Source organism: Pollachius pollachius (assembly GCF_949987615.1).
Source record: "Pollachius pollachius genome assembly, chromosome: 4".
NCBI lineage: Eukaryota > Metazoa > Chordata > Actinopteri > Gadiformes > Gadidae > Pollachius > Pollachius pollachius.
Genome location: NC_136937.1, coordinates 9951281 through 9964334, shown reverse-complemented (window position 1 = coordinate 9964334; position 13054 = coordinate 9951281). Strand labels below are relative to the sequence as shown.

Below are 13054 nucleotides of genomic sequence, written 5' to 3'. Positions count from 1 at the left end.
CATAATTGACGAATGTGAGAAACAGCACCAACAAGTTACTAAATTAACCTTTACGCATGTCCTGGTAAGGTATTGAACCGAATAAACAATAACGTTTTCGAATTTGACCTTTGATGTGTGTTGCATGTGGCCAATCCACAGCAACTGTTTTGGTCTGTCTTGTTTACAATGTGGGATATTAACCATTCTGCTTAGTCAGCAAATTAATGACATATCAAAATCCATGGCTTTCTCATGTTTTTCCCTTGTCTTGATAAATGTTATACATTTAAATTGTTTGCAGCCAGGTTGGTGGCATTAGAGGCAACTATATTCAACCACTTTCCCTTCTTTCATATGAATGTGAAAAGAAAATTCACCAAATAACTTAACAGATAATTGCAATTGTTTTTATTCGTTGTTCAAATTAAATAGAGGCAATATATTTTCACTTTACACAAACACATACCAATATTCACACTTCATTGCTGGAAAGAAAGAGGGAGGGACTCATCATATGCAAAGGAAGGAGGATATGTACCCAAACTGTACAAACAGTATAAAAACAATGGATTTTAAGCAGCAGAACTGGAGCGATAGGTTTCTATCAGCACCGCAGCGCAGCGTAAAGCCCTGAGATACACCGCTCACATCTCCCTCTGGGCGTCTGCATGGAACGCCATTTAACCTTAGTGTTCTCTGAGGTCCAGCTTCTCCCCTCCGAAGGAAGGTTCTAGATTTATTCCAAATATATTACTTCTGTTTTATTCCTATTATCTAAAATAGTGATTTAAAGACTCGAGAGAAAAGTACCCTTGTGATCAAATATAAAAAAACGGCTCACGTGAAAAAAAGTCAAACAGACACACAACAGCTTCCGTGCGTACATATGCCCAGAGACGAGGAGTTCCTTCAAAGCCACAAAAAAAGGGACAAGCCAAAGAGGAAGGCGCTAACTTCTTGAGGGGGGGGGGGGGGGGTCGAGGAGCGACGGCGCTAATCCCACATGGGGGAATACCCCGCTTCCGTTTCCTCGACTTTCTTCCTCGAATTCCTGGATGACGGGAGTGACCCTCCTTCACTGGAGGACGCAGATGTCATTACTGTCCTGGCTGGCGTGCCCCTCGCCCCTGCGTTCCTGCAGGCTGGGGTGGGTGTAGCTGTGCAGCAGAGCCTCCCCCCCCCCAGACGCCCTGTCCTGCTCCAGGCTCTGTCTCAGCTCCCTCAGCATCTCCTTCCCCTCGCTCGCAGGCAGGTTCCCCAGGTAGTACTGCGGAGCCAGCTCCACCAGCCTGCACACACACATACACACACACACAACCACAACCACCCGCACAACACATACACGCACACAGACACACGTACGTGCGCGCACATGTACGCGTACATACACACACACACACACGCAGGCATACGCGTACACACACACACACACACGACACACAAACACACCCACAAGCACACACACGCACACACAAACACAAGGCTTAATGGTTAACCACAGACACACAGACAATTTACACCTTTGGTATTTCTGCAGTGGCCAGTCCACGGGGTGCTGTTTTGAATCCTTTGCGGACACTCTTTTTACAGTTTACAGCTGCTGGCTGAGTATGTGTTTGCCAATTACAAGCTTACAGATCCACCGCCGCCAGCAACATGATAAGTTGAGCAAATATGAAGCGACAGAAAGGGAAACGCCCATTTTCAAGTGGATTTGACTTAGTTTGCCATGTGATTGATTTGCGAGATTAACATATCAGCCAATCCCAGGTGATGCATCGTTCAACCTATAGAGGGCGGACTACACAACACAAACCAATACACAAGCGGTGCATGGGGTCCGGTCCTCCTTCAAGCTGAATAAAGCTAGACCATGAAGCCGCCCTAGAGGCTGAACTCACATGTGCGGGTGCACGTGGGAGGCGGTGCAGATGCAGTTGTCGTGGGAGATGGTGAAGTCGTGGTACAGCACCCAGGGGGGCGGGTCCGAGGCGGGCTGGCTGCACAGGTAGGAGGAGAAGGGGTGGAGGTGGGCCACGTGGCGGTGGGTGAGCAGCAGGTAGTTCCCCGAGCCGTCCACGTCATGGGCCACCTGCCGGGGGGGGGGGGGGGAAGACGACGATTTAACATTAGTGGAACAGCTGGTATAGGACAGACACTCTGCTCGGTGCGATGATCAGCCTCGCCGGCATGTTGGGGAGGGCAAGACCCGCCGGTAAATAACATTTCTCAATGTTCTGTTTTGTTAAATGCATATTCTTCGGGTTTTTTAAACGTGCATTGTTTTTTGAGTTCATTTTTCATATGGGATGTTTGATATGGGATGAAGCATAATACATGCATCTTAATGGTGATACTCCACATTACATACATTAAACATGAATACCTGGTATGGTAAATATATTAAATTGGAGGAGTAATATGATATTTAGGATAAAGTCAAGACTTGCCGAGTAATTGTAACGCATTTGGTTCCTAAATCAAAACTAAGTGAAATGTATGTATATGAAAAAAAGATATAATATCATTGGTTATAGATACGTAATATAAAGATAAGATACTCAAACACGGCCTTACCTTAAGGAAAAAGCCGGAGATGAGGGCTCGCTTCACGTTGGTGCAGTTGTCCTGACAGCCGAAGGCGGGGGGGGAAACAGGAAGCTCTATTCGCTGCATCACTTCCAGAAGCTCCGCCCGGATCACCATAGCCAATCGTAGCGCAGCAGAGCTGAGAAAGTTTGTCGTGCACCAAGCCTCGTCCTGTTTATCTGTAATATTCACGTCATGCAAAACATAACGCATCTACAAACCTCTCATGTCAAATGAAATGCACTGTATAAATATACCGTGTATGATGTATATTCAATAAATCGAGCAATTAATTAAATCATTGAAAAAGGACGATTGCCCAAAACGTACGTTCTACGAAAGCTTGATAGATATTGATGAGAGTGAAGTGGTCGCCCTCTGCGTGCAGTAGAGGGCGCCGTTGGGAGATCACAGCTTCTTCTCCGGTAGGCGCCGAGGTCATGAAGCAGGATGGAGCTGAGGAGAGGAAACGGAATACCGCTTTGAGTAATAACGGCCTGTAGATATGGAAATGGATCTTTCAACAGAGGTGAAAGATTATCCTATTTGATGAAGTGTGTGCGATGAGGTATTAATTTCTGTATGTTGGGTTCCTAGACAATTGAGATCTGCCAATAAAGAAAAGGAGGAGGTAAAGGAGTTGCACACACCCTAGCAGAAAATATCGACACTTTCTGAAGTCAACGGGTTCCTGATACAAAGTCACAGAAGTTACATCTTGCGGGGTATCACACACATTGGTGACCACCCGTAATACGTGCACACACACACACACACACACGTATGTTTGTCTACCTGTGAGCATGGCAGCAATGGTGAGCAGTTCGTTCACGCAGTCATACTCGCAGGCGGCGATGAGGGCCTTGGCCAGCGGCGGCTCCAGGGGCAGCTCCGACATGATGATGCCCACCTCCGACAGGTTGCCGTCGTCGTCCAGCGCCGCCAGGTAGTCCAGGTCCTCCAGGGCCTGCATCAGGGCCTCCGGGGCTGGGAGGAGGAGGAGGATGGGAGAGGGGGGATGGATGGAGGAGGGGAGAGAGGGGAGAGATGGAGGGAGGAGGGAGGGACAGGGGAGAGATGGAGGAGAGGAGAGACGGAGAAGGGAGGGGACGCGGGAGGGATGGAGGAGAGAGGGATGGAGGAGAGAGGGATGGAGGAGAGAGATGGAGGAGAGAGATGGGACAGAGAGGGATGGAGGAGAGACAGGGGAGAAAGGGATGGGGGGAGAGAGATGGAGGAGAGAGATGGAGGTGAGACGAAGGACAGAGATGGAGGTGAGAGATAAAGAAAGAAGGAGAGGACAAGAGAAGGAACCGAAGACAGGAAGAGAGGGCGGAGAGAGGGGAAAAAGGAAGATGGAGAGAGAGAGAGAGAGAAAAGAGGAGAGAGAAGGATAGAGATTGAGAAGAAGAGGGGATAAGAGAGGATGGAAGAGAAGGAGAGGAAGAGCGGGGAAAAGAGGGGAAAAGAGAAACACAAGTTGGATGAACGACAGCTCATGCGATTGCTTATACACATGGTTTTGGGGCCAAAACGTTTCTTTGCTCAGAAAGAAAACGTAGATGAACAAAACATATATACAGCTACCAGGTCTGTCCAGGAACTTGCACTGTCCCATGTCAGCGATGTCCAGCCGTTTGAGGAGCAGGACGAGTCTGCTGAGGTTCTCCTCCACGACTCGGGGACAGTGCTCCTCCACCATGTCCTGATCGTACAGCGCCTGGGGGTACAGGCGCACACACAGCCCTGGGGGAGGAAGAGAGGTTTAGAAAAACGAATGCATTCAACACATATTGAATAGAATGTATTAATTAGTGCAGAGCAGAGATTATACATCATACGTCCAAAGTCAAAATAATAAGAAAAATACATGCACACAAATGAATAAGGCCAGATTATTGGACCACAGCTAGTGTAGTATTTGTTTTGAAGGGGCGGTAATCTTGTCTATTCAGACGTCCTACCTTTAAGGCAGCTGTTGACCCTCTCCGTGCGCATGTCTGCCTGCTGCTTGCTGATTGGCTGGAGGACCTGGGAGTTTGCCCGTATTTGTGGGTTGTAAACCTATCATGAAGAAAAATAAAGAAGAATAGAAACATTGATCCGACAACCCTGTCTTGAATCATACATTTAACTACTTCCATTTAACTACTACTCAAAAAACTGGAGTTTGATTTTCCACTATAATAACATTGGTAAAAGTAAGTAAATTCATCCTTTTAGCAACAATATACTTTTTTTTATATATTATAATAAATATTTACACTGTATTCTTATTATATAATATATAATATTTCACATGCTAGACTCACGGTCTTGAGCTGCAGGCCCGTGTCGATGACGTAGCGGATCCCGGGCATGGAGAAGGACGCCTCGGCCAGGGTGTCCGTCAGCACCACCCGGCGCCACCCCGCCTCCCCTCCGCCCGGCCCCCTGGGCGGAGGGGGGGCCTCGGCCTCGTACACCCGCTGGCTGGCGGCGCCCAGGCCGGCGTGGAGGGGCAGTGTCCTCAGCGGGCCCAGGTGGGGGCTCAGCGCCACCGCCTCCTTCTCCAGCAGGGCGGAGCACTCCTCCACCTCCTGGTGGAGCAGAGGGGGGGGGGGGGGGAACAGGGTCAGACTGAGGGTGGAGCGAGAGGAGCGTTGGGAAGAGAGGGATCAGATAGGATTTCTTTTTTTGCAGATTAGTGCCCTGTGTCTGCTGGCGGGTGGAGGCAGGGTGGAGGGGCGCGGCTCGGGGTGGGGTGCTACGTGGAGAGCTTTAAAGCGGACGGGCCGAGTCAAGGAGAGCTGACGGGTTGGAGGCGGGGATACTGCTATAAATATAGTTTATTTCTATTAAGGGACCGTGGGCATGGTAAAGAAGCAGGTGGAGCAGTAAAGGAGGGGGGATCCTACAAGGCTTTTGTACAGGAGGAGGAGGAGGAGGAGGAGGAGGAGGAAGAGGAGGAAGAGGAGAAGGAGGAGGAAGAGGAGGAAGCGGAAAAGGAGGAGGAGGAAGAGGAGGAGGAAGAGGAGGAGGAGGAGGAGGAACAGGAGGAGGAGGAAGAGGAGAAGGAGGAGGAAGAGGAGGAGGAAGAGGAAAAGGAGGAGGAGGAGGAAGAGGAGCAGGAGAAGTGGGTGGGGTCTAAGTGAGCAACAATTTCAACACAAATCACCCAAGGCAAAACAATGTCAAAAACATCATCAACCATCGTCATCAGGGACATCGGCATCGCCCAATGCTTTGCGGCCCCTTGCGTCCGCCCCCCATCTCTAAGGGGGTCTACGTGGCGCCGGGGGGTCCTCACCTGCGCGCTGGCGAGGAACACCACGACGTGGCCCTCCTCGCCCCGTCGGTGCAGATCCAGGACCATGTGACATGCCGCCACCAGGCGCTCCCTCCCGGGCGCCGGCTCCCGGTACACCGTCTCCACCGCCCTGCCCTCGGCCCCCTCCCCCGGGCCCTGCTCCGGGCAGCCTTCGTACGCCGCCGCGGGGAGGGCGGCGGCGGCGTCGGGGGCGGGGTCCAGCGCGAGGAGGGGCACGGGCCCCAGGAAGGCGGCCAGGCGGGGGGCCAGCGAGGGGTGACAGAGGAGGACCACGCGGAGGTCGTGGGGCCGCTGGCAGCACACGTCGCACAGCAGGCCCAGCAGCACGTCGGTGGGGATGGTGCGCTCCTGCAGCTCGTCCAGCACCACCACGCCGTACTGCCGCAGCAGGGGGTCCGACATCATCTCCTCCAGGAGCAGGGAGTCGCTCATGAACCTGGAGGGGTGGGGGGGGGAGAGAGAGGCTGGAGCATGATGGGCAACGATTCACAGGACGGTTTAGGATGGATGGATATCACCACCCCCACCCCCTCCCCAAAGAGACGGTACAGAGGTTTATGTAAGAGGATCCTGGTCTCTTTTCTCTTGCTGAATCCGGTTGGAAGAAAAGCAAAACTATATTCTCCTCAGAGAAAGGCCCCATTTTTTCTGTCTGGGTTAGATAAAACTGAAAATACCACTCCTTTTAACATTTTCCGAGAGGCTTATAATGGGCTCAAGGCTGGAGCGATGGAGAGAAACAGAAAGTGAACTTGCAGTCTTAAAAATCTGGACGCTCTTAAAAACCTAATGGATTATTAGGATGGAAAAAGAATCTCAAAGAGCTTAAATGGCCCAGTGTAGAAAAGAGGTATCAAAATATCCAAAAACAGAAAATGCTTCAAATGAATGAAAGAAACTAATTCATGAAATACAAAGAATATAATAAACATGAATTGTAAAGAATGCAATGGTTATGGATAAGTCTGGAGTCTTTGAATAGGATAAACAGTCAATCAGGTCCACGTCCTCTTTAATTTCCTGTTTAATTTCCTGCATCACAGAAAAACCATGCCACCTACTGGTGATGGGTCACACATTCTCTCACTGTTTGCTATTTTAATCTTGATTTACTTTGATTTATCAAATGTTATCCTTTGAAACATTTATTCCAACAACACCAGTGCACAACGGAAAGCGCTAGTGCACAAGAGGGAGAGAGTGAGACAGGGAGAGAGAGAGCGTGAGAGAGAGAGAGATTATCTTTCAAGCACGTTATACAGCCACACTGTTGCTACCAATTTAATCATAAAATTCCGGCCACAATGGGAGGTTAGGGCGGGACTGGGGTGGTGTAGGGGGTTGATCATGTAACCAGTGCACTCAAGAGATGGGCGACTCCCTCTGAGAAAGTGCCTGAGAAAAGAGCTTATCTACCTACAGGATGAATAGTATTTGTGTTCATTTTTGTATGCGGGACGGACACACACACACACACACACACACACACACACACACACACACACACACACAGCAGCCCAAACAGGTCCACAGGATGTATCTTTTTACAATAAGAAAGGCTTTAAACACAGTCTTCTCCTTGCTTCCGTAATGAGACGCATTTCAAGTAAAACAAGATATTCGGAAGGGACTTGGGCATGGTCCTCAGGGGTTGCAGACAATAGTGGGAGTTGGGAGTGGACCTTCATGTACTACTCTGTTACCATGTGACTATTAACCAATAATGTAATAATGTTATTTATATTGTATACTGGCTGCATTGGTATCTCCGTCTGCTGTGTGACACGTAGACCCACAACATGGGTGAGGACTTTTGCACAACTATGTCATTTATGTTGTGATGCGCTGTAAAGCTTCAGCCACTGCAGACGATAAAAGCATCAAGCGCTTGCCACGTGGCAGTCCCTAGCGTCGTGACCTCTTGCCCCGCAGACACTAGATGAAACAAATGGGGTTACATGTGCTTGTTAGTAACAGCCCCGCCCCTCACCTGAGCAGGGTGTCCGGGGTGCAGCTGTCGTCGTGCGGGACCCTGTAGCCCACCTCCAGACCCAGGCTCAGGTCCATCTCGTCGGCCACACGCAGGGCCAGGCTGCCCGCCGCCACCGAGTGGGGCTGGGAGCAGCACACCAGGCCCTGGGAGAACTCGTGGGACAGGGCGTACTCCACGCACCACTGGGGCACCTGGCGGGCCCCCAACACAGTGTTAGATGGGGACACACACCGGGGGATGGATCGTCAGGTTGCCTTGACGAGCTCAGCCACGTCACTGTCATCTTAGTGGAGGTTCCGTCCTAGGGAGGGCTTCATGGAGTATTCGCTAACTTTACATTTTAATCCACAAAGTTCTGTACTGTTCTATCCGGTCACATTTATTAAAAATACAGTGGCGGACACACACCGACCTGTAGAATCCTAACCTCAGTTTATACGTTAAACAACACCAATGCCGATGCAGGGACTTTACGTAGATGTACCATTACAGGTCCCCTAGTATATTTGAGCAGGCTTTTTGGATTCGATACTTAAACACAACCCAGGAGTACAAATGAAAAACAGAATTGAAAAGCACCTTCCTGAACCATGACGGCTGACTGTGACTCCCGATAGGACACGATCATGATGATGAACTGTCTCGTTGTCTTATCAGTCTCATTTGAGTAGAGAGGAGATATGAGCATGGATGTGTTGCAAACATACTCTGGGCCCCAGAGGTAAGGCATTCCCTAAGTATTCCCCAAGCCGTTCACGTAACCACTCTAGAGGGAAAACCCTCCAGAATGGTGACGTGATTATTATTATTAGGTGACGTCGTGAACAGTCATGATTGCACTTATAAACCTCTGATTGTTGACTCATCTGTGAGGGAACGGCAAGGGTTTAGGACTGTGCGGCTTAATTTTTTGAGCGTACACAATGTTGTGTCATACACTACACAATGAGGTTCTAGATGGCTCTTGGGGGGCAATTATAAGATAGGAGAGTTAGTTGCAGGTGTTGTCAATCACTAATCATCACCAGAGACCTCTTTCAAATCTGGCAGCAAGCGTACCCACTGGGTAGAGAGAGAGAATAACCTTCAACATTGTTCCGATAACTCAGTTGTTGGTGCATGGTGTTTGCTTGGGGGAGATTTTGGGGATCCCTGCTAGGGTTGGGGTAAAATAAGATAGAAACATGTGATTCTCGCTAATCTTTGCAACCGAACTACCAACAAAACGAAAATCATATTTTATTTGAGCCAGAAACATCAATGTAATCTAAGCGGAGGTAAATCAATGGTACCGTCCTAATAGCGGACAACCGAGGACCAGCAGAACCCAAAACACCAACTTTATCCACACAAGAGATAAAATCTCCCCTAAAATTCAGGATCGTATAACAGTTCCAGAAACGCAACACACATCGAATGACGGCCCAATAATCGGTGTGACTTCACTAGGTCTGTCCACGGTACCTGCGTGCTCTTGCCCACGCCGCTGGGGGCGCTCAGCACCACCATGCTGTGGCTCTCCAGAAGCTCCAGCAGCCGGTACTTCAGCCTCCAGACGGGCAGCTGCCGGCGCTCCCCCAGCAGGACGTAGTACCGCGACGAGAAGGGCAGGCCGTCGTACGGGTTCACCTCCAGGTCTCCCAGGCCCTCCTCCTCGTCGTCCTGGTCATCGTCATCCTTGTCTCCCTCTCCTCTCTCCCCGCCCTCCCCCACCTCCTCCTCCAGGTCGTCATCAGAGAACAGGGAGGAGACGGAGAGGGAGTCCAGGGTGGCTGAAGCAGGGGGGGGTTGGAGGCCAGGGGAAGGGAGGGAGGAGGGGGAAGCTTGTGGCGAGGACATCCTCCCCCCCGGATGGGGGATGAGGGCGATGGGGGCGAAGGTCGGAGATCACCTGGAGACATAATGGAGAGTGTTATGACTGAATGATTAACAGGCTATTACAGCTCAATTATTAGTGAACGAGATCAAACATGTGTTTGGTTGGCAGGGATTTCTACCAACCTTCCCGAAGCTTTTTATCATATCCTCAAGACATTCCTCTTCACATTCATTCTTAGCACCAACTGTTTTCGTAAAAATATGTAAAAGAGTTGATTCGGTAACTGATCTTTGTCTTTCAGAAAATGTAAACCAGTGATGCTTGAATGTACGAGTTGGCCATCTTACACAACTCTGTAAGAAGCAGCGAGATGTAGGATCTGTTTCTTACGATCGCTGCTGGTTTGAGTTCTTGTTCTACACCACAGAAATGTGCTCCTTTAACCGCTGTATCGAAATAGGAAAGATTGAAGTGGCTGTAAAACGGAGTCAGCCCATGCTTATTCTGAAAGTCACCATGAATATTTAATATAAGATGGTCCATTCTCCATGAGCTTTATTCAAGCATTTAGGATCTTGCTTTGTATGCTTCTCAAGGTCTGGGGATCTAATGAGTGCTCCTTTAGGAGAGAAGTGAAAGTACCGCAAAACCACAACCAACCACTTGTACGTTGGTTAACATTAGATAACGCCCTCTTTATTCAATACACATCCTATTACATGCATAACCTGTTTTTGACTGATATGCTCAAATAGAGCACTACTGATTAAGTGTCGATGCTCTGCTTATTGAAAATGAATCAGAGGGGTCCCACAATCGTCTTTTAGAGGGTCAGGGCATGTGCTTGGTTCACCTTTAACAACCTGATCCTCTCTAACCAGGACGATTGCTGTCCTTCAGCATAGCAACAGTTATAACATTTTTCTTTCCTCACTGGGGTTGCCGGTTCAAAGCCCCGCCTGAGGGAGGGTCTATCGGGCATCTCAGCTGTCTATACATTCAGCGGTCCAGGAAAACTCCTCTAGTTGCACTCTCATCGCCCCACATGGCCCTATAACAGCTGATCATCAGCTGTTTGAATTACTTGACCACAGAAGGTTTTCCTTTCATCTCAAGCAAAAAGGACGGATCTAAAGAAAGAAAACCATTAAATTCTCAAAATCTTGTAACACTCCCCTTGATATCAAACTGGGCTTGGTTTTGAGGTGTTGTTTAGTTGTTTGTTTGGTTTTAGCTCGGTATAAAACTAACAGTATTGCATACTGTCAAATAATACAAAACAATGTCAGTTCTCTCACATTCATGTATTTGTTATTGCTATTTGCCGCAGCTTCAACTTTTAGTCACAACTATCAGTCTGTTGTGCAGCCACGTAGCAAGTCTAGACACACTCACTGTGAAAACATTCAGGTAACATCACAGGAGACACATTCACTTCCCCTGCTATGCTACAGGGAACAATTCTGAGATGACGCCTTCTCAAAGTGTGTATTTACCTCCGTATTCCGTCGGTAAAATGTAATCATTTGCTTTTATATTAGTTTATAACTGATGGGGGTGATTTATGCTAGGCTGTGGCCAAGTAGCCTATACGGCAAATGTTCTTTGGCAAGGTAACCACCATTAGCCTAATGTCAATAAGCCCAGGCCTACTTCAACAACATGGACATGACTTCACCAACATGGACATGTGCCAGGGCGCATGAGTATTCAAGAAGACATGCTAGCATTCATGGATTTCGTCCACAGTGGACGTTTTTATCTATTAATAAATGTGAATAGCATGTCAACAAACAGTGGCTGATATGCTACTTGGCTCTACTGAACACGACAGACTAGTCTCATACGCTGTTGGTATTTTCTGCACTGTAATGTTCGTGTCGCCGTACTACAATGTTGCAACATAACACAACGCAGCATAACATAACTCCACACGTAGTTTTAACAGGGGGTTTCAAAAGGGGTAGCTGGGGAGATGTATACAGTCTGTGTACAAGAGGAAAGAGTGCTATACATGTCAGGCGAGCAACAGCCAAGAAAAGCTATTTTGGATGTGAACTTAATCCAAATGTCAACAGAATACATAGGAACATCTAACACACAGACTCTCTCTCATTCTGCAGACACCTTGAGAGTCTGGCCAAAGTGTTAAGTGGATGTCAGCTGACATCCACACTGTCTTCAAGAGCTGGAAACAAATAAAGCATTTGCAAATATCAGGCACTATCCCGCCCGTGCTGAAACAAGTTTACCTCTTTAACATATCAGATGAGTAATCCGAAGAGATTCATGGGTTGCAGGACGCTGGGCAAAAACAAAAAACAGCCCCACTGTCCAGGAAGCTTTGTTTAGGTATCCACTGATGGCGAAACCACGAAAGCAATACCGACCGATCCCCTAGGCGGAACGAAGCCCGTCTTTCCCCAGGAGAACGACTACAAAAAAATAATCCAGGAAACCGTAGATCCAACGAGAGTTTTCATTCGTGTTTGCCAAAGGGGTCCACTTTTGATATGACTGCTGACAACTGATAATAATATCAATGCTTTATTGTATTGCGCTACGGACCCGCCGCCATGTTTGGTTGTCTGACTGGGCGCAGGTGGCGTCGACAGTCAAAGGGGCGGAGCCTTGAGAGATGCTGTCAAACCATGACATACATTTAAAGAGCTAGAAATACTCTACAGTAAAATGACAATATAATATCCATCTAAATATATTTTTATATTTGTATTGTAGGCCTAGACTTTATTTATATCATATAACTATAGGGCTACAAAAATGTAATCTATAATCCTTCATCCTTAAATCTGTCATCAAATTAAATGTAACATAATTCTTGGTTTACGTTAATCGTATTATGTTTTTTTTTTCTGAAACTCAAGGTTGTGTACTTGAATGTTTTATGGTGCAAGTTGCACCATTGTCACGTCCTTCCCGAGATATCAGGGACAATAAACCAGGGCTTGAGCCCCCTTGAGAGTACACTTTCCTCACAACTACTAAAAGCTTTGTACTGCAAAAGCACTGCAGTAGCATACAAACGAACAACGATTCACAGACATTGGGAAAGTAAGAATATGACCAGGTTCTGCACAGGAAGAACTGATTAATTTCTAGTTATGTCTTCTTAATTGCTTATTGGTTGATGCATAGTGATTGTAGAGAAGGTTTTGTGTCCCTGCTATAGATCAGCAGTAACTGTTTATTCTTTTACACTGCCTCATGCAACCACATCACCTCAAACCCAAGGTTATGGCCTATTCTGTCAATCTTATTAAGAATTGTAATAAATGTAATTTAATAAGGTCAATGAAACAGCAGATGTGTGAGGCTTTTTTAAATTATCAAAATACCTTTA

The 13054-nt window shown here is 47.8% G+C and overlaps 1 protein-coding gene across 1 annotated transcript; it reads right to left on the bottom strand.

Annotated features, from left to right (window-relative positions):
* Positions 1 to 405: 405 nt before the first annotated feature.
* dqx1 (DEAQ box RNA-dependent ATPase 1) lies at positions 406 to 12272 on the bottom strand. Its single transcript, XM_079735855.1, has 12 exons — positions 11946 to 12272; positions 9339 to 9765; positions 7872 to 8065; positions 5861 to 6317; positions 4884 to 5150; positions 4536 to 4635; positions 4159 to 4317; positions 3367 to 3558; positions 2902 to 3027; positions 2560 to 2750; positions 1884 to 2074; positions 406 to 1271 (listed from the first exon to the last, which is right to left on the bottom strand). The coding sequence occupies exons 2-12, from the start codon at positions 9711 to 9713 to the stop codon at positions 1058 to 1060; spliced, it is 2466 nt and encodes an 821-aa protein (XP_079591981.1). The 5' UTR covers positions 9714 to 9765; positions 11946 to 12272; the 3' UTR covers positions 406 to 1057.
* Positions 12273 to 13054: the final 782 nt, after the last annotated feature.

Bases quoted from the DNA above. Each gene is read 5' to 3' on its own strand.
- dqx1 (XM_079735855.1), bottom strand. From the start codon at position 9,713: ATGTCCTCGCCACAAGCTTCCCCCTCCTCCCTCCCTTCCCCTGGCCTC. The intron at 5,151-5,860 runs GTGAGGACCCCC...CTGCTCCACCAG, and splicing joins TGTTCCTCGCCAGCGCGCAG to GAGGTGGAGGAGTGCTCCGC. The intron at 4,318-4,535 runs GTAGGACGTCTG...TTCCTCCCCCAG, and splicing joins GGTCAACAGCTGCCTTAAAG to GGCTGTGTGTGCGCCTGTAC.